Source organism: Lutra lutra, chromosome 7 (assembly GCF_902655055.1).
Source record: "Lutra lutra chromosome 7, mLutLut1.2, whole genome shotgun sequence".
NCBI lineage: Eukaryota > Metazoa > Chordata > Mammalia > Carnivora > Mustelidae > Lutra > Lutra lutra.
In genome coordinates this window covers 137121782-137142691 of record NC_062284.1, presented here as the reverse complement: position 1 = coordinate 137142691, position 20910 = coordinate 137121782, and the positions used below count along the sequence as shown (strand labels likewise).

Genomic DNA, 20910 nt, shown 5'->3' with positions numbered 1-20910 from the left:
GAAAGAGCATGAAGGCTGAGCTCCACGGCAGTCCTGGAGAAGAGAGACCAACCTGGGCTGGAAGCAGGGGTGCCCTACAATTAGCTCGTACCAGCTCGCGGGGGTTGATTCTTCACGAGGGCAGCCTGAAATTTACACCACGGAAATGGGTGAATGCAAATTTCAGGGCCCCCAGTGCCCCCAAGGAGCCGGTGGTTAAACGTGCCTCAGCACCACCGCTGGCTGGTGGGCTCAGGGAAGACTCCCCAAGCAGGCAGAACCCCCAGCCGCTCTTGAAGGACGACGGGGTTCCGTGATATCCACCCGACCCGTGTTTTCCAAACTTGGACCATTCACAGACCGCCTTCCTGATTATAGGTACCTGTGCTCTGATTACGGAATAGATTTTCTTTTGAAGACATGTTTGCTTAAAATGAACTTGTTTTCAAAAGGAAACATTCATCACACTATTAAATCGCTGAAATTGCCAATTTGCAATTAATAAAGAACACATTTCACATAAAATCCCTTCGAGTGCACCCCGGAGGACACACTTTGGGCAACACCGCCTGCCATTGGGCAGAGAGAAGAGGGAAGAACACGTTGTGCACGTTGGGGGGTGTTGGCTGTGTTTGCAAAAGCAGAAGGAAATGGGGATGAGAGTGGCATCCAGGGGGAGAGGAATGGAGACAATGAGACAGACCCCCAGAGCCCCAGGCTCTACTCTGCAGGCTGTCTGTACATATGGCCAATCAAAGATGCCCCCAACCCCCTGCGATATATACGTGGAGGAGACCGCGCCTCCCCTGAACCCCAGAGCGGGGTTCAAGGCACACAGACTTGGGTTTGCCTTCCTGCTGAAGCTCTTGGTCATGTTGCTTAATCCTTCTGAGCCTCAGTTGCCTCTTCTGTAAAATGGGGGACAGTTACACCTGCTTTATGGCATTGTTGTTAGGACTAATAAGGTGGATAGACACCACCTTATTATTTGTGGATTCAAAGAGAGAGCCCCTGTCACGCAGCGTGCTTCGCACATAGTAAGTGCTCATTAAACACCAGCATCATCTACATCTACCAGCTACAGAACGGAAGTAAAGCATGCCACGGAGTGCGGGGCATGGGTACCCCACAGGTCGGCATTCACGCTCTCCTAGGTGGGAAGAGCATGTTCTGTCATTTTTCAGTTCAGCGGGTAAAGGGAAGAAAGCACGAAGGCAGGCAGTGGCGACGGGCAAGATGGATGCTTTCTCTTCAGCCCCAGAAGAACCAGCCTCAGTCAACAAACATGGTTTATCTCAGATGTGACCCAGAGGGACAGATCCGAAGAATGAAGGAGACGGCACTTGGAAGTCTCCAGGCCCCCTGGCTCTCCACACTTCCCGGCACGGCACCATCTCTCCGGGCTATTTGTTAAATGACACATCCCAGAACCACTAAACCAGAACATCCAGAACATTCTGGGGGAGGACATCTAAGCCTCTACCTTTGAAAATCTCCTGAGCCAACCAGATATGTATGGCCCATCACACCCTTGGAAGAATCACTGATCTAATACCAGGCCTGATTTTGCAGAGAGAAATGGGAAGCAGCTTGCCACAGAGTGGCCGAGCTGGCTGGCACTGTCTTTTGGCATCCTTCCATCAGCCCCGGATGCCTCAAATGGACCCCGATATTGGCAGTCTGACCCCAGCTGGAGGGGCAGTGGGAGAACTGGCTGTGCCTAAGGATGACCAGGGAGCAAGGCCAGTCCCCTCTGGAACCATCTATGTGAACAGCTTGTGTTCTCCCAAATCTGCTTTGGGCTCATGACTCTCAAAGCGATTTCCCTGATCATCCTCCCCTCCCCCATTCCCAGGCCCGGTTTCCCTCTGCTCTCCAAGACGGAGAGGGGCCAGGCCACTCTTGAGGGCTGCCCAACGAAGGATTAAAGCTGGGTTCCCAGCAGCTTCTGCCACCTGGCAGGGCCCATGGCCAGGCAAGCCCTGGGCCCTTCACTCCCCAGGCATGGGGCATTAATGGCCCTCTCCACGCCAACCTCCCACAGGCTCCTCGGGAATTTGATGGGACATCCTATAGGCATTCCACGCATGGCCACCTGCCAAAACCCCAGGCACATCTACCCAGCATGGAAAGCAGCGCTCTGTGTTCGCCAGAGGTTGCCATCTCTACATTACCTTTAACCAGAGCGTGTGACATTCGGGCATGGCTGAGAAAGGAGTCCACAGGACAAAGCACGCTTTACCTCGTCCTTCATTTCCAGTTTAGCAAAGACACCTGATGAGATTAAAACTCAACACTAACGTAGACTTGTTAAGAAATGGTTGGTGTTGCATTAGACCAGATGGCCCGCACATCCTTTAACCTAAGTTTAGGAGAGCACCAAGACTGGGGTTCTCAGCCTTGGCTGCACGCTGGCTCTGGAGGGCTCTAAAGTCCCAGATGTCCAGGCCTCACTCGTCCTCAGAGATTCTGATGGAAGCAGTCTGGGCTGGGGCGGGGGACTTGGGGGTTTCTAGAAGGTGCCCAGATGATTTCGCTGTTTGACCCTGTAGAGAATCAGGATCTTAGGGTCTATTTTGTGGCTGGCATAACAGAGACTGGCCTTTTGGGCCTCACACCTGATGCCCTCGTTTTTAACTATTCTTTTTCTTCTACTTCTAATTTATATTACCTTTGCAACCCCCTTCACACTTGTTTGGGAAGGGCCTCCCTGGAACAGCCCTGAGCTGGGTCTGCTGTGGTCTGGGGCTTGGGGTGGTAGGTGTGATCCTTGCTCTGGGGAAGGGAGAAGGGGGAACAGGGAACCTGGTCTCGCAAACACCAAAGGTTCTACTGGGCAGTGGGCACCTTTGTTCCTCTTCATGAGGTACACTTCGAGCCCTGTGGGCCCAAGACCTGCCTGTGGGAGGAGGAGGAAGGCTCCAGCCCTTCTCATGGGGTCCTGAGTTGGGCAGCACCGAAAGGCCTAGCCCTGGGCCTTCCAGACACCTACACCCTGCTCTGGCTTTACCATCCCCCTCCAATCCGACCTCACTGTCTTCTCCACCCCGTGCCCAGGCCTCAGTTTCATGTCCCATAAAAATGGGAGGGCTGTCCCACAGGGCGCATTTACTTTCAGATTGGCAGAGTCCCACAGAGGCGCACAAATGAGACGATTTTCCCGCGTTAGTAACAGGATGATTCCTGGACCGTAGGTGGCTTCCAGCCGTGTTCCCACATTCCGGCCACTTTCCCCTGGTTGGGCTGCGGGTCGCTGGAGGCCAGCTGTGACCTGCCAGGGCTACCACCCCCATCTGGCCGCAGCCCCTGGGCAGTTGCTCTTGCTGTTCCTTCCTGAGCTCGGGCTTGCCACGGCTGTTAGGGAGCATTTGTTGGCTATGGCTATGGTCCAGGGTGAGGCCATAGCCCTGCCTTTGACCAGCACCTCTACGCAGTAAGGTCAGGCCTCCTATGCCTACACAAATAGAAATTAGGAGGCAATTAGCCCCCCTGGGTGTGTGAATTTCCTTTTGAGGTTTTAGAGGCAGATTTTAGGCAAACAGAGCGTCACTAACAATAATAAGACTTTCCACTGAGATCCTAGCAAGAGGCCATTGGCATGAGATTTCCAGGAAGCCGTGAAGCCAGCATGCCAGAGAGGCGTGGGAGCAGGCCTGGTGGCACCTGCTTACCCCACCGTGGCCACCTCCTTGGAGTCTGCATGGGGCCGCGAGGTCACCCACCAGCAAGGATTGGATGGATTAGGGTCTGGAATCATGTCAGTGGCAGGAGCTCCTTCTTGCTCGTGGGAGGGATCTAGGAGAAGAGAGCAAAGACAAGGGGTCAAGAGCCCCTGGAAATGAGCCCCCCAAATTGCTTACGACCTTTGATGAGTTGCTGCCTCTCTCTGAGTCAGGTCTGTTAAAAGGAAGGCCACAGAGCTCCTCCAGCTACCCCCCAGGGCTGTGGTGAAGGTAAAATGGGGCTGTCATGCAAAACCCTGCCTGCTACACAAGACACAGGGCAATGCCCGAGAGTGTGGCCTGGGCCATCAGTCTCCCGAGGTTCAAACCCTGGCCCCATCACTTACCGCCTGTGTGTCCTTGCGCAAGTTGCATACTGTCTCTGGACTTCATGTTTTCTCATCTGGAAAAGCAGACAGTATAAGTCCTAGGGCTACTGGGAGGATATAATAGATGGATGTAGATTAAGTCCCGAGAGCAGTGCCTGATTCAGCAGGAGAGACCAGATCCAGGGTTCCCAGCATCTCCAGCCTCCGCAGAGGCTGATCAACCCTCTCCAGGCCTCAGGCAAGGCAGAGGGCCTGGGGGAGGCTCGAGTCAGCCTTCAGGGAAAGAGGCAGTGAGACTCACAGGAGAGGCAGGGAGACTTGTGGTCACCAAGGGCTGACAGGGGCCTAGAGCAGGAGTGGCTGGGGCTGGATACATTCACCCCCTCCTATCCCCCAGGACTTGGCTGCTCTGTAGAGATGTAAAACAGCTCAGTCCTGGGGTAGGAGCAGGGTACATTTCTTGGTTTGCCTCTCCCGATACACGGCCTAGACAAGTCCCTCCACCTCTCTGAGCCTTGATCTTTCTCATCTGCAAAATGGGGATGGCGAGACATACTTGATCTGTTGTTGAAAAGTTTAAACCAGAATGTGTTTGTAAATCCTTTAGATGTCTCCTGGCATATCGTGAGCTCTCAGATACAACTTTCGCTGCTCCCCCAACCCCTACCCCACCTAGGCAGGGCAGGTGCCAAACTTCTGGCTCCAAACATCACCCGGGTTCCACTGCCTCCTGAGTTAGGTTTGTGGGCTTTCCAGTCAATTCCCTCAGATCACTGAGCTGGGAATGGGGAACACTCCTTAGCCTGATATAAGTCTGCAGGGATGTCTTGAAACCACATTCCTGTCCTGCTGAGGTTTTGAGGAATTAGGATTCGGATGGCCACGGGTTCTGGGTCTGAAGCCCAGCTCCATCCCTTAATCGCTGTGTATCTTTGGAAAGGTGGTTGAAGCTCTCTGAGCCTCAGTTTTCCTGATCTGTAAAATGGGGGATAGCAGCGACCCATCCTCCCCACAGGGGTCATGGTGAGCAGGCTGGCTCCCCCGCGACCCCTGCTGGTGGGCACGTGCCACCCCACACGGCAGTCCTGAGCGGCCGGGGCCCGGGGCCCTCAGCGCCCTCTGCCGGCGGGGCCGCCCCCTGACCCTCGCTTGCCTGCCCCGCCCGCAGGATCGTGCAGATGCTGCTGCCGGTGACCAGCCGCACGCGCGTGCGCCGTAGCGGCATCAGCCCGCTGCACCTGGCCGCCGAGCGCAACCACGACGGGGTGCTCGAGGCGCTGCTGGGCGCGCGCTTCGACGTGAACGCGCCGCTGGCGCCCGAGCGCGCGCGCCTCTACGAGGACCGCCGCAGCTCCGCGCTCTACTTCGCTGTGGTCAACAACAACGTGTATGCCACCGAGCTGCTGCTGCTGGCCGGCGCCGACCCCAACCGCGACCTCATCAGCCCCCTGCTCGTGGCCATCCGCCAGGGCTGCCTGCGCACCATGCAGCTGCTGCTGGACCACGGCGCCGACATCAACGCCTACATCGCCACGCACCCCACCGCCTTCCCCGCCACCATCATGTTCGCCATGAAGTACCTGTCGCTGCTGAAGTTCCTCATGGACCTCGGCTGCGACGGCGAGCCCTGCTTCTCGTGCCAGTACGGCAACGGCCCGCACCCGCCCGCCCCGTCGCGCTCCAGCCGGTTCAGCGACACGTCCGACAGCGACAAGGAGCCCGCCGTGGTCCAGGTGGGCGGGGGCGCGCCTGGCGGGCGGGCCGGTTCGCGCGCCCAGGGCGCATGGGTGTGGACCCGCGGTGGATGCCCGCCCCTTCCCGGGCGGCCGAGTGGCATCCTAGGGGGCGCACTCTGGAGGCAGTGGAAGCCTGCGGCGAGCCTGCCTTAGAGGCTGCAGAACTCGGTTCACGGGAACCGTTACATCTTTTTTTTGGCTCCTCGTTCTTGGGGGAGTGTAAGGAACAAGGGAGCAGGGGATTGCTGGGGAGTGTGTAAAACTGAAGGGTCCGTCACTGGCAGCAAACCCGGAATATGATGTCGCATGATCAGGGTGGGGATGGATGTGAAGCTAAGGTAAGATGAAGAGCAGGGTGGCCCAGAGGCAGGACCTGACCGCGGTTTTGGCTTCACAAGTGACAACTCTAATGGCTAATTGGAATCATTTATGGCCGCCTGCTGTGTGCCAAGAAGTTTTTATTCATATATTACCTTAATTCTCATTAAAAAAAAAAAAAAACCAACCCTCCAGTTGTCATATTCCCATTTTCTAGATCAGGAAGTTGAGGCTTAGAGAGGTGATGGCCAAGCTGCCCCCCCTCCCACTTTTGGGAGCAGAGGCTGTGTTGATGAGGGGTGAGGGGATCTGTTCAAGTAGATCATGCTACGAGTGCGCCCAGTGTCCGTCCTGGGATCCCTGCCCTGCCCTCCCCAGCCGTGGCTTCCCTGACAGACATTCTCGCTGATGCACCGCCTCTGGTCCTGGGAGCCTGAGCCCCAATGCGTGATCTCTTTCAGTTCTGTGAGATTCTGTCTGCCCCGGAGGTGAGCCGCTGGGCAGGGCCCATCATCGACATCCTCCTGGATTACGTAGGCAACGTGCAGCTCTGCTCACGGCTGAAGGAACACATCGAGAGCTTCGAGGACTGGGCCGTCATCAAGGAGAAGGCAGGTAGGGGCTGTCGCTGCGGCTACTGGCCGGCCACCCTGTCTGATTCAGGCCTAGGACTCGGGGGATGGGACTGCTTCTAACATTTGATGAGCACCTACTGGGGGCAGAGCTCTGTGCCACATGTCGCATTCGGTGTCTCTGTGACTCTCTCCTATAAAGGAGAAGATGGACCCTCTGAGAGGTGATGTCACCTGAGCCAAGGTCTCATGGCTATTTAGTGGCAGAGCAGGGATTCAGACCTAGGTTTGGCCAACCCGAGTCTCTCCGCCAAATCTTTCCAGGGTGTTTTAACTGTTTCCAGCTTGCTGAGGGTTATGGGGACTTTTGGAGTATGTTGCCCATGTTTGTGGGTCACTGAGAGGTAGTGTGGCGGGGTGGAGGAGAGATGGTGGTCTTGGACAGTTCAAACTGCAAAGTGCATACAAAGCACCTGGGCATTTTGTTAAAAATACAGACTCTTGACTCGGCAGGCTTGGGGCAGGGCCCGAGAGTGGATTTCAGCATGCTCCCAGGTACTGCCCATGCTGCTGGCCCGCAGACCACACACTGGGAGCGGCTCTTGTCGGGGAAGCCGGCCTCTGGAGCCAGGGGCTTGCTGGGTGACCATTCAGGGGATGGGTAAGGCTGTGTTGGGGGTCCGGGCTGTGTATATAGATGAAGGAGCACAGGGCGAGAAGGATGGCAGCTCCGGTTCCAGGTGCGGTCCTTGCTACATCCTTACCTGTGAAGTGGGTTTATACCTGTCTCATATACTTCCTTGGGCTACACAGATCAATGAGGAGCGACAAGAAGGAACCTCCTTTGCCAGATCTTTTGAGTTGGCAGGAGCTGGGGTTATAGAGCACTGCCTCTGGTTTTTAAATATGCTACATGCTCAGCATGGAGCCCAGCGTGGGTCTTGAACTCACGATCCTGAGATTGAGACCTGAGCTGAGATCAAGGATCAGCCGCTTGGAGTGCCTGGGTGGCTCAGTCATTAAGCACCTGCCTTCGGCTCAGGTCCTGATCTCAGGGTCCTGGGATCGGGTCCTGAATCGGGCTCCCTGCTCCACAGGGAGCTTCTTCTTTTCCCTCTGCCTCTGTTGCTATCCTCTGCTCATGTTGCCCCCAAAATAAATAAATAAATAATCTTTGTTGGGGGGGAAGTCGCACACTTAACCCCCTGAGCCACTCAGGTTCCCTTCCAGCACCTGCCTCTTCTCCGGTCACATTGACCCGGTGTCTCCTACCTGCCAGCGGTCACAGATGCAAATTCCTTGCAGGTTGCTGACACCAGCATTTCTCTTTTCTCTCCTCGGCCCAGAGCTTCCCAGACCCCTGGCTCACCTGTGCCGGCTGCGCGTGCGGAAGGCAGTGGGGAAACACCGGATAAAGCTGCTGGACGACCTGCCGCTCCCCGGCCGGCTGATCAGGTACCTGAAGTATGAGATCACCCAGTAGCCGAGGCCGTGGACTGTTTCACTAAAGCCTCAGGGCGGCGGCGGCCCCAGATCCTGGCGGAAGGGACCCAGCAATGGACTGAGGCTGTGGGCAGTCTCCTGGCCAGCTGGGACCACCTCTGTGACCTCGCCAGGTCTCTGGGCCAGAGCTTTGCCCGGACCAGAGAACAGAATGTGTCAAGTAGGAGAAAAACCGTCTTCATTTTCAAAAACTGCTGAGTAGACCCTGGACCCTCTGGGCCATTGGGAATGGCAGAACCTCCATTCCTGGGGCTGGGGGGTGGCAGGGAGGCAGGGCAGAACTTGGGGTGAGGGCAGCCTGGCCCCAACACTGGGCTGTGGCTGGAGCACTTTCAGGGATGAGTCTGCCTTTCCAAGACAACCTCTCTGTGGGGCTGTCCCTGTCCCCTCCCCACTGTGCTCCACCGAACTCTCCACTTGACTTCTGAGCTGTCTTCCTGGAGCTGTGGTCTGGTGGGGGGTGGGTGGGAGGCCCACCTTCAGTACAATAAATGTTGCACAGATGACACCCAGCCCAGCGAAGTCCCTCTCACCAGACCCCTGCCCCCACCCCGGGGGTCCTCAGCGCTGCTCCCTACAGGAGTGGGAGTGGGGCAGGTGTGAGGACAGGGCGCACAGACCCCTAGATGTGTTCTCCCTTTGGTCTTCTGGAGGCCAGAGCGGAGCTGGTGGCCCAAGGAGAGGGGCGGCTTCCTGTCCTATGAGCCCAGCGGTAGGGGTTGGTTTCATTCTTCTGCTTCAATCACCATGGAAACGGGAGCTCCGTCACAAACAGGGCTTGGTGTCTACAAGTCTCCTGACACCTGGGATTGCCTCGCACACACTTGTTTCCTGGCACTCCGTCTTCACGTCCTGCCCGCCCCTGTTTTGCTATAGAAGTTGAGATACTTGGGAGGAGAAGAAATGTGAATGCTGGCCACGTGAGCCATGGCACTGGAGCAGTGGCCGCCGTCATGGGGCCATGAAACGCTGCCCCTCCGCTGCCTTCGTGGGCCCTTGTGTGGCTCTGGGGGGTGCCCAGGCATTTTCTGGAGCCGCCAGCCTGTGTTCAGGCAGGCGTGGTCATAGCACCTTCTTGGGCTCTGAGGCTCCGGCACTGAAACCGGCTTGCCCTGTTTCCACGAAGCTGCAGGCACCCACCAACATTCCCTGCTGGATGACCTGCCGCGTGATGAAAGCCACAGGAGTCAAGGCCAGTCTGTGGGGACACCAGAGCAGGTGACCTCGCGGGGAGCCCGCACCTGCCCCGCCCAGATTCTAGAAGCCTCTTAAGTGCAGTCAGATGTCACTTCTGGCCTTGGCAAAGTGAGAAGCTGGCCGGTGGGGGAGCCCAGCTAGAGGTCCAGCTCAGCCCTTGGCTTGTTCCTCTGGGGCCTCAGGGTCCCCATCGTCGTGGTCCCCGGCATCCTTGCCAACTCCTCCATACTGGTTCTCCACAGAACCAGTAAGACCTGGTGTCTTTCCAAAGAGGAAAAGTCTGCCAAGTAGCACTTTCCAGCCACAGACCAGAGGGGACCCAGCCGCGTCTCACCCATTCCTTCCTGGTCCTGATAGGGAAACAGGACCAAAGAGGAAAGGGGACTTGCCCAGGCACACACAGCAAGTCCCTGAGGTTTTAACCCAACAGAGTCATGCAGACTTGTTCCAAGGGATCCTAAGGAAATCCCCACAGAAACCCACATCCTCTCACACTGGAGATGTTCCACTCAGGGGTCCAGGGGCAGTGGCCAGAGAGAACTCAGTGCATTGTCAAAAATTGACCAAAAATTGCCTTTGCCCTTCGGGCAGCCAGAGGGAAAGACTTTAATCTTGGCTAGGGGCTCGGCAGTCCCTAATGAGTCGGAGCAGAAAGATGTGTGGGTTCATTGGGCTGGGGCTGGGTATCAGGCAAACTCCTGCATCTCTCAGGTCCCCTGTACACCCTGAGTCCTAACAGGCAGTGACTGCAGGCACCAGGCCAGGTGGGGACTCCGATCTGAGGGCGGTGTCTCCTGGAGGGCAGGTTGAGAAGATAGGTGGGAGAGGCAGGAGTGCTCGGTGCCACACTGCATCCTCAAAATACTGATGCTCGTCCACACTGGGCCACAGGCACTGGTCAGGGCCCCTCCTCCCCAAGCGTCTTTCCCTACGTGTGCCTTCTCAGGTCCTGGGGGTGGGGGACCCCTACTTCTTCCAAACCCAGAAGCTGCAGGGTTATTGGTTAATACCTGGCCAGTGGGAGGGGGGCAGATGCTGCTCCCAGGGGTCTGTTCTGATTGGTCAGTGCTCAGGCTGGGCTGCTGGTGACATTTCTTGACCACCACTGCTCCCCAGAGGACTTTAGAGCCAGGACCCTCTGCAGAAAACCCCTCCCCACCCCCAGACTTTGGCCTCAGAGATGTCTCAACAGCATCACCAAACATTCAAAATCCTGAAAGTGCTTCCGTTTCATGGGCAAGACCACGTGTGAGCTAGTGCTGGAGATCTGAGGCTAGGAGGTGAGATCCCGTGTTTCCCTCTGGGCCAGCCCCACTCATGACTTACTTGTTGGTCATGGGGTCACCTGCTGCTCCAGCGGCTGCTTTCCCCCCACCCCTTAAACCACAGCTTTCTTAGAGGTGTTTTTCCCCAACTTGCTTCTGCATGGGGAGTCACGGTGTCCTGGGCTTCTGTCCAGCCACTTCCTAGCAAATGTTTCTGCTTCCAGAAGAAGCCTCCTTGTGTTTGAATTCATGCATCATTAGGTGTCCCCGTGGGAAAGGAGCCTAAGAGGGGCTATGGGGCCCCTGGCATGGTGCGCTGGGGCAGCACTTGGAGAAAACATGCCCCGGTAGCTCTGCTCCCCCAGGGATCCAGGTGGCCAAGATGACCTAGAGAGGTGACTTTAGGTTGGCGCACTCTCCCTCGAGTGTGTCGCACTCAGTGCTGGGCGCTCATATTATCCTCACAACAACCTGTGAAGTTCTATTTTCAACCACATTCTTCTGATGAAGACATTTTGGCACAGAGAGGTTAAGTAACTTGCCCAAGATCACACAGCTGGTAGGGGGGCAAAGCCTGGATTGGAGCTTTTAATACCCCTCTGTACAGCACAGAGGGGCTGAGCCTCGTTGGAATGGATCTGGAAGGGCCTTCCTGATGTGCCGGAGGAGAGAAGGCACATGCAGAGCAGACAAGAGCAGCCTGACATGAGGGTCAGTCCTCAGGCCCTATCCTGGGTGCTACCTAATTACGCCAAACAACCCTGCCAGTGTCACGTGGCTTCCGGAGCTCTCAAGTCCCCCCAAACCGGAAATCCACCGGCTTCCCAGTGAGCAAGCTGCCCTCCCATGGAGATGCCCCACTCTACAGGGATCCTAGAGGAAAAACAGGGAGGAAGGAGAAGGACCCTTAACAAGCACTAATCCTGGAGCTTTGGGTTAGGAAGGATTCTGAGGGCATATCTGGCCCCAAAGGAGACAGTCTCTGACTAGTAGAAGAACTGGTGGGCGCCTCTGTTTGCCATTGCTGGCCTAGTCCCTGTTTCACGGAGGGGGAACCAAGGCACAGAGGGAGATTAATTTTCCAACATAGTGCTGCTAATTAGGGCACCATAGCCACCAGCCGGGGCTGGCCCTGTACCCGTTGCAGCTTTGAGAACTGGGCTCTGACGGAATGAGCAGCTCGGCGCCCCCTGCAGGTCAGTGCGCTCTCAGCCACGGAGCCACATCTGTGCACAGTAAGGCAAATCCGCGGTCATTATGGTGGTGCATGTCTCTCCCATGGCTGGGCCGGTTGGGCAGGATGAGGGCAAACCCTAGGGTCACCCCGTGCCACCAGCACCCCCTCTGGGCATTGTCGCAGACAGAGGCCCACATCTTTCCATCAATGGGGCCTCTGATGGGTGCCAGGAACTGTACCAGGCCCAGGAATCAGGCCATCAGCAGGTCACCCAGGAATCGGAGTTAGTCAGATTTCCACCCCCCGGCTTATCCACAAGGAGCCAAGATCCAGTTTGTCCTGATTTTCCCTCTGACCAGGCTCAGGAGGGACTGCCTTGGCCCAGCCTCCGCTCTGAGGCCATCGGCAGAATGGAAGGCACGGCAGAGGGGCCATTCTTACTCTGCCCCTCGAGCTGCAGGTGGGACAAGGAAGCCTCAGGAGGAAGGGTCAAGCCCCACATCCCATTGCAGAACTGGGACGGGTGCACCCTGGTACTGGCCTCCCTGTTCTCCAGAGCACTTTGGACTGTCTGGAGATCCAGGCCTCCCCCACACTCTGCTCTTGGACATGAGCAAGCAGAGCATCTCTCCCCGGCTGCTCCTCCCTGCCCCTCCTTCCTTTGCATTGAGCTGCTGGTTCACAGTGTCCATCGTCAGATGTCGCAGAGCTCTCTGGGCCACTCCTGGACTCCCCCACAGCCTCTGTGAGCTGCCCTCTGCCTGGACCCTGCCAGCATTTCATAGCCTGAGGACCATTCAACTCCATGACATCCAAGTTTGGAAACTGCAAAAGAAATGTCTTTATTCTTTTAACCTTCTTAATATTTACAAAAACCAAAACGAACAGAACTGAGATTGGCTTACACGGTGGGCAGCACGTGAACAGAGTGGCAGGAAGGCCAGGGCAGAGCCCCACCACCCAAGACCGGCCCAAGGACAGTGCGATGATCGGTCGGTCTCTGGTCTGGCTGGAGAGGGGCTGGCTGAGCCCAGCCCCCCAGCTCCCAAGGCTAGAGGAGCTGACTTGGAGACTGCCTGCGAGGCCCCTGCCCCAAACCCATCCTCCCCCTCTCCTGGACATACACAAAAGGAAGGCTCCCACTGCCCAGCTCACTCTGCACAAGAAGTGCTCTCGGGAGGGGCTCCCAACATCTCTGCCGGCCAGAGGGGGGAGCCAAGGCCCTCCCAGCCCCGCTAGAGGTAGCCAAAAACATTGAAGATGGGCGGGGGCAGAGCCGGCTTGGTAGGGATGGGCTTCAGAACCACGGGTCTGTACACTTTTTGTCCCGGCCCGTCCACATCCTTGCAGAAGTGGGCCAGCTCCCCAGGGGACGCTGGGCTTTTCCTCCACAGGCCCAGGCTGGGGACGGGGTTCTGAGGCAAGGCCCCTGGGGGGCCAGCGTAGATGGGCTGTCCATGGTACTGGAAGGGGCAGCAGCCCCAGGCATTGACACGGCCCACCAGGGAGACCCCAGACATCTTGAGTGGCTCCTTGCCAGCTGGTGCCCTTGGGGACGCAGGCACGGGGGCCATCTCAGGATCCAAGGGCTCCAAGCCTTTACAGTGTTTCTTACCCTCATAGGGAGATCCCTCCCTGGGACCCAACTCCCCCTCCAGCCCCAGGGAGTAGCTGTGGGTGGGCCGAGGCTCTTCCCAGAAGGAAGCGGGCAGCTGTCTTTTCCTCATGGGCACCTGGCCAGGCCTGGCAGCTTCTGGATTCTGCCTCTGTAAGGTCTGCTCCTTAGAGAGACATTCCTCCCTGTAGGGGTTCCCCAGAGCCTTCTCTTTGTAGCCCCCCACCACACCAGGACTGGAATCATGGCCGGGATCGAGGAGCAGCCTCCCAGGCTGGTCCTCGGGTCCCCTTTTCAGATGAGGCTCGGTGCCTCTGCTGGGGAGGCCCCGAGGAAGCCGGGAATACTTCTGGGAGAAGCGTTTGAGCTGCTTCTGCAGGTACTTGCGATGGTCCACGGAGCGGCGGCACGGCGCGGACTTGTCCAGGGCCGCCTTGATGTCACTGGACGCCAGGTTCACAAAGTTCAGGAGCATCTTCACGTCACTGTCGGATGCCATCACCAGGGGACCACGGCATGGGGCTTTCCATGAAGAGCGTGGGCTCTGCTGATGGCCGGCAGCTCCAGGGACGGACACAGAGCTGACCTAGGGTGCAGGGGACACGCCGGTTGTTGGCAGTCTCTCCAACCCCCGAGCCCAGCCCTCCCCAAAGGTCCCAGGACCCCTCCAAGGGAAACAAAGTCCTGGGTCCGTGGGCCACCCATTCAGGCCACTGAGGGTTTCCTCTGTGTTGGTGAGGGCACAGGCGAACAGGCAGTCTGCCCGAGTCTGTGGCCCTCTGCTTGCCGCTCTGGCTCAGAGAGGATTGGTGACTCGCCCAAGGGGACCCAGCTACAGGTGGCATTGCTGGGGACCAAGCGCGAGTCTCCATGGGCCCAGCCCACCACGTCTCCCACACACCACGCTGCCAACGTGTACAAACTTGCCAGCAAGGTTTTTATTTTCTGAGCTCAGGCAACTGCTCCACTTTCAAGCAAGGCCAAGCCCCCTCTCTCCCTGGTGGTGCCCTCCTACTCCCACTCCCCGCCCCCAGCCTGGCTCACACCAGCCCCCCTCACCGGGTCCCCACGCTCCACCCACAGCGCTCACGCAGGACCCCTGTCTGGCACTCGAGCCTCGGCCTGCCTGGCGGGCTGATCTCAGACTGCAGGCAGCAGGACGCCCCCGTAGAAGCATCTGCAGCAATTTCATGCCTCCTGGGCCACCACCCGAGGCACCTCGCCCCTCCCCCAGGCCCCGGCCAGCCCCACGCCCCCACCCGGTCGGCTGGAGCCGCCGGAGCCTCCACACTGACCAAGGGTGCAGGCCGGCCCGGCCCCCCGCCGCCGCCGACACCGCCGACGTGGCCTGGCAGGTTCCCCACCGCAGACCTGGGCCAGGCCCGGCGTGGCCGGCGAGCTCCGTGCGTCCGGCTGGAAACAGTCGTGCAGCCCTCGAGTGGGCTGGATGGAGGACGAGTCTCCGGAGCTGGGGGGCCCCTCAGGCCAATCAGGAGCGCCTCTCCAGATACAAAGCATCCCAATCAGGCGGCAGCGCCCCGTTCCCACATTCTTTGCCGTCACAAATTGTCACCATGGGGACCATCACAAAAAAGACAGCTCCCAAATGCAATCATTTCCCGGTAAATTTCTACCCTTCAGCCCCTCCTCCCCTTGACCTCGGTTCCCTGGTTTCTTGAGGGGGCAGAGTGTGTGTGTGTCTGTGTGTGTGTGTGTGTGTGTTTAAAAAGTCCAGGATCGAGGAGGGACTGGACCCAGAAGAGATGGGCTTGCATACCTCCCCCAAAGGCTCCAGGCCTCCAGCCTCCAGCTGCCATGCTCCAGTGCGGACAGACAATCCGACGGGGTAAGCCGGGGCGGGCTGCTTCCCCCTCTGTCCTTGAGTGTTGAGTGTCTCTCCCTCTCTCTCTCCCCCTCTCTGCCCCTCTCTCCGTCTCTGTCTGTCTCTCCCTCTTCCCAGCCCCCGCTCCCCCCGCCCCGAGGCACCAAGCGCGGGCCAGCCTGGGAGGGCCAGCAGCGCACTTATGCCGGGAAAGGTAGCCGGGGAAGGACTCTGTAACGAGGTGCCGGGATATCCATGGGAAGGGAGCCGGAGCTCTCAGGAATCTTGTCTTTATGTTTGCTTCCTCAATTGAGCTGCACAAAGCCTGAATTGCCCATTCAGCGCGGCCGGACAAAAGGCTGGCGTTGCACGGTCCCCTCGCATTTGTAGTCAAACAGTTAGGGACTTAAATCGAGTCGTCATGATGGAGAAAGAGGTGGACAAAGCCCATAGAATTGCCATCAGCAAACATTTTCCTGTGTCATATTAGCCAGTCTCCATGGCTCCCCCTGGCCTGGGGACAATGGCACAAGTTTGCACACTTGGCTACTGTCACCGTGCCAACGCCGGCGGGGTTGCAAGCGGGCCGCTCCGAGCAAGGGAGCCCTGAGCCCGGCCGCTGGCCCTGCCCACTGACTGGCGGAGGGAAGGTGAGGCAGCGGTGCAGGGAGGGTGTCTGGGGAATGCTGATGGGCGCCGCCTCCGTAGTGGCCCGCACCTCCTGCCTTTCTCCCCCCATGCTCTGCTCAGCCTCCGCTTTCCGGTCCTCTCCTTTCTCTTCCATTCTTCCTGCCCCCACTTGCTCTGCCACCTTCTCCTGACCACTGGTGGTCTATACCCAACCACACCTTTGCATGACAATCTGAAATGCCAAGGACTCCTCTCCAGGTCGCCCGCCCGTAAGGGAGCAGTAGCGGGGGCGGGGCGCGCCGGGGACTCACCCAGGAGGATGGTCCCACCCCCTCCGGCTGGCCAATAGCGGCAACGGCCCCCGGCACACCTCGGCCTGGCTTCAAGCCGCCTCCCTCTCTGGCCTGAGGGTCCCTACAGGCGCAAGGGTTTGGAGGAGAAGGCCCTGCGCCCACCAGCTGTTAACTCAGTTGCAGCACTTGGGATCCAGTGCGATATTCTCCACTGAGGGAGCTAGGGGAGCGTGGCTGACACAGAGGTGCCCTCAGGCTGGAGCACCCTGGACCAAGGGCCATCCCAGGCCCTGGAGAGTGACCCCCATCTGCTGAGCAGTGGGACCCCTAAATCACGGTGGTTTTCAGCCCCTGAGATCTGGGGGTTATCTCTGCGGCGGGACCTAGCCCAGCTGACCGGGAGGGTTGGGAAACATCCTTTTTGCTTCAAACCAGCCTTTACACAAGGCTGTGACCCAAGGTCACCGGCTTGGGCTCCCTGCTGCCTACGACCTGCGGGGCTGGGGGCACAGCTTGGCCAGGGTTCGAATCCCTCCATAACCCAGCGCCGGCCCACTCAACCATGTTCTGCATCATTCTCTGCTGGGGCACCGGCCTCATCCCCACCCGTTCCCACCTCAGCCTCCCGCATGCTCTGTGTCTGCTCACGCGCTGTGGCCGCAGGGCCTTGCTTCCTGCTGACGTCATCCCTCGCGGCTCAGACAATGGCAGAGGTCGGTGAGCTCCGTGCGCTCTAAGTCCATATTGTAAAAAATCATTCCATAGCTCTTAATATGGGCTGCTCTTCTCAGATGTTCTTCCCGTGTATTAAGGAAGGAAGGAAGGAAGAAGGGAGGGTAGGAAGCCCTTAAGCCCCATACATGCCCCGAGCTGCAATCATGGATCACACGAGGAAGATCCCACCTGACCCCGTGACAGCTCAGTACAGGGACTGTGGCTGCCACTTACGCACGAGGAGTGTGAGGTTGAACTGCTTTCCCAAGGCCTCACAGCCCGGAAGTGGCAACGCTGAACTTGAAGCCAGGCCAGTCTGCATGCAAAGCCTGGGTTGGTCCCACCGTGCGTTGCTTCCCTGAGCGCCGACCCAGCACTAGACACTGATGAAGTCTCTTGGGCTTGAAAGCATTGGAAACCAGATTTCATATGTCAGTCCTTCATGTCTTCCATCTGTCAGAATGAGACTCTTCAGGTGTATGGAAGCTGCAGCTTGGGGACATCAGTCAAGGTGACAGGCAGCAGCCGTGAAGAACTATGGCCTGAGACAGATCCATGGCCCTACAGTGACCTGGCCACACCCGAGCTCTGGGTGCCTGCCACCCAGGCTGCGGAAGGCTCCTCTGGGTTTTTCTGTCCATAGGTCATACCGGCAGGTGGGAGACATCCATAATACCGACTCTGCCTTATTCTAGAAAGACTTCCTTTCACAGTGCTTCTCCCATATGGTCCTGCATCTGGACAGGGAGAGACTGTTTTCCTTGTGTACATTTGGTGGCACATCCAGAGATAAGCTGCCCAGCTCAAGACTGACTTAGTCAACCCTGTCCTCTCGGCATTCTTCAAGGCCCATCTCAAACATCCCCTCCTCCAGGAAGCCTTCCATCAACTCCCAGCATTACCAGTGACAACTTCTCCCATCCCTATGTGCATAGATTCAAATGAATTCTAACTTCCTTGGTTTAACACGGAAGCCCTCAGTAATCTGACCGTCAAACAGAGCCTGGCACAGAGTAGCTTCTCACTAAATGTTTCATGAGTTAAATATTTTGCCCATTCCACTGAATAGAATTTATCCTGCGGACTGGAAACACAGCTTCCTGCAACTATTTGTTTACTGTTTGCCCTACCTCCACCCCTCCACCTCCACCTGGGTGAGCTCCATGAGAGCAGGGCACAACAGCTGATTCATCTCTGTATGTCCATGAACTAGAATGGCCGTGGCACAGATCAGGACTCATTCAAAGACACTTGTGATCGCTGTGGTTGAACTTGACCATGAATCCTCTGTGTTCCTTTGGGACTGTGGGTGACTTGAAAACAAGAAGACTCAGTTCACCACCGCATCTCCCTGCACCAGAGAGGGACTCCCAAGTATCTGTTAAAGTCAAGTGAGCGGTGCTGGCTGACCTTGAGAGTCCTTCCTGATCCTCTACTGTCATAGGTACCGGTCTCTGACCTGCCAGCTGTGCGGACCCCTCCTCAAGATTATTTACATGATTCAGGATCAGGGACCCCCAGCTTCAAGCAACTCCATTCAGCACCTATCGCGTGCTTGGGGACCAGAGGGCGCGGCTTGCTCCTGTCCCCGATGAAGCTCCCTGGGGGGGAGATCAACTCTGTTGTGACAACATAACAGCCATCTTCTGTCTCTCCATCACTGAGAGGCACACCCTAACTTTCCCTGGTTTCTCAAACGGCTGGGAACCATCATCCAGAACGTCTGGATGTCATCTGACATAACCCACTTCTAGAATTTAGCCAACACAGCTGCAGATCGTAACTGAAAGAGAGAGGGGACAGTTGACAATGACATGCACTGACCAGGAGGGGAGGCAGTGGGCTCTCAAGCTGCGTTTACGCAGAGAAACCCAATACCTAGAACAGCGACGCGGATGCGCTAGTTCAGATCTATTTCACACACGGGGAATGCATACTTCTGCTTATTTTGCAAACAGTGGCTTCTGATGAGAAGGAGGTTTTAATGACCTACGACTTTGGCATCAGGGGTTGTGGCTTACGGGTCTGATATCCACCATCTTTGGCTTTGGTTGCAGAACCCATAGACATCTTGACTTAGATAAGCAGCTGGAATGGAAACTTGTTCCGTCTACCTTGCGATCTCAGGATCGTCATCCAGCGAAAACCGCTCACCCAGGAAACTTCATCATCTAGTCCCCCGAGGCGTCATTAACCGGTTAACTGCCCAGGTTTACCAGTCGCCAGCCTCGTGTGTTAGCCTGTGAGCTAGAACTCATTTGAGTATGTGTTTATTAGTACCGTGTTTAGAATATGGTATTTTAAGTTGCCAAAAATAACTTTGAAAGGAAACTTTACTTTTCCACACCTCGGTAGAAGAGCTCGGTTCCAGAAGATGGGCCATCTTCTCATTTTGGCAGCAGAGTCAACAAGGCCCAGGCTGGGGACATTGTTCACCCAAGACCGCTGAGCTGGGTAGGAGCAGGACGAAGATGGCAGCTCTGTCCCGCAGCCCGCCACCCAGTCAGAGCCCAGCCCTAGCCAGCACTCACCACTGCATCACTGGAGGTAACACCTACTAAGCCACTTGCTCGGGAGATAAGGAGACTAGTCTGAAGTCCTCTGGTCAGTAAACAGCAGAGCAGGGACTGGGATGCAGGCATCTAGGTCCAGACGCTTGATGGTGACTGTTGTACGGTACGGCTCCCTAATGGCCTAGGGGCTTCGCTAACCCAGAGACCCAGACGTGCCCCTCCCGACGCTGCAGAGTTAGGTCTGATCCCCTCAACCCAGGAAACATACAAATGCCACCTCAGAGGCCCAGTGGTGGGGCCAGTGCCTCCTGGACGTGTGACAGACATCACAAGGTGACTTATGTAACCCCCTTACATAACGGGAACATTTCTATCAAAGAGTGGCCGGAGGGAAGCTGTCAACCATAATCAGAACAGACAGGTTTTCCACTGTCTCAGAATGGAAGGCATCAGGTTGAAATAAGCCCCTTTGGGGCTTCCTGGCCAGGGGCTTGCTGCCCTGGCGACCTCCCCTCACGGCCCAGGCTGAGCATTAGCCCGGCGGGACCCTCAGGGCAGCCGGAGACCTCAGGATGCTCCCGAAGAAGTCACAGCTCAGCTCGCCAGTCCCTGCACCCCCAGTCGCAGCCCGACCACAGTGACAAGTGTCAGTGTGACTACCTTGAAGGCTTGCTGGCAGAGTGGACCATGAGGATTAAGAGAGAGCGTCTATGACAAAGATTAGTACAGCCTGGCTCAGAGTTGATGCCCTTCCCCCAGCTCGTCCCCTCTGCGCTGGGGCCAGCCTGGGTGCGTGCATCTCACCCATAAAGAGGGGCTGATATGACAGGAATGACGTGGCAGTTGTGCCCCTGTGTCCCTGTTGGGCGACCCCCAGGGACCACCACCCTCTCCCACTGACCCCCCACTACCATGCCATGCGTCCATCACCTGGACTGTATCTCCGGGAGCCTCTCTGCTGTGTCTCTTCACCCCACCCAGGGCACAGGCGGAATGAAAAGTCCGTTTAATCTCAACTGCCAACTCGGATTTGATTGGTGATGGCTGGCAGGTGCCTGGTGGGAAGATTCCGAGCCTCCCCCCTCCCACCCGCCCTGACGGGACTCAACAGTTAGAATGCCCTGATCAGCTAGTCATGTCTTCCGTGGACACGGACATGGATGGAGATGGGCTGGGGGCCTGCACCCAGATCCCAATCACAGGCTGCAAAGCCAGGGGTGCAAAGTTTGGCATTCTGGTAACCCAACCCCTGGAATTTTAATCAAGGGAACAGAGTCCTAGAAGAGGACGTGACTCCTCCAAGTCCTCCAGAGCTCCTATTTCCTGGACCAGAGATCCCGGACTCAGTTCAATGAACCAAGACCAGAGAATGGAGAATTTTGGAGAATGGAGGCAGTAAGAAGTTTAGGACAACTGGGGGGAGACGTCACCATGGGGAGGGGCCAGATAAAGTTAGGAAGAAAGGCCGAATACCCTTTGGATTTTGGCATGCAGGAGGCACATAATAAATGCTGTTGAACAGAGG

The 20910-nt window shown here is 57.2% G+C and overlaps 2 protein-coding genes across 8 annotated transcripts in view; one reads left to right on the top strand and one right to left on the bottom strand.

Annotated features, from left to right (window-relative positions):
* Positions 1-8667, top strand: part of ASB2 (ankyrin repeat and SOCS box containing 2) — a 40555-nt gene extending 31888 nt beyond the window's left edge. For all 3 annotated transcript variants that reach the window (XM_047736970.1, XM_047736968.1, XM_047736969.1), the window contains 3 exons: positions 5199-5763; positions 6546-6699; positions 8003-8667. In XM_047736970.1, the coding sequence (XP_047592926.1) occupies positions 5199-5763; positions 6546-6699; positions 8003-8139 (856 nt within the window). In that variant the 3' untranslated portion in view covers positions 8140-8667. The remainder of the gene's footprint in view (positions 1-5198; positions 5764-6545; positions 6700-8002) is intronic.
* Positions 8668-12617: 3950 nt separating this feature from the next.
* Positions 12618-20420, bottom strand: FAM181A (family with sequence similarity 181 member A). Of its 5 annotated transcripts, none has more exons than XM_047736975.1 (2): positions 20316-20420; positions 12618-13999 (listed from the first exon to the last, which is right to left on the bottom strand). In XM_047736975.1, exon 2 carries the CDS (start codon positions 13910-13912, stop codon positions 13034-13036), a length of 879 nt encoding a protein of 292 aa, XP_047592931.1. In that variant the 5' UTR covers positions 13913-13999; positions 20316-20420; the 3' UTR covers positions 12618-13033. The 5 variants fall into 5 exon arrangements, with proteins under 5 accessions (XP_047592931.1, XP_047592928.1, XP_047592927.1 ...); XM_047736972.1 differs by having other exon boundaries at positions 20297-20360; XM_047736971.1 differs by lacking the exon at positions 20316-20420 and adding an exon at positions 19404-20158.
* Between the last annotated feature and the right edge of the window lie 490 nt (positions 20421-20910).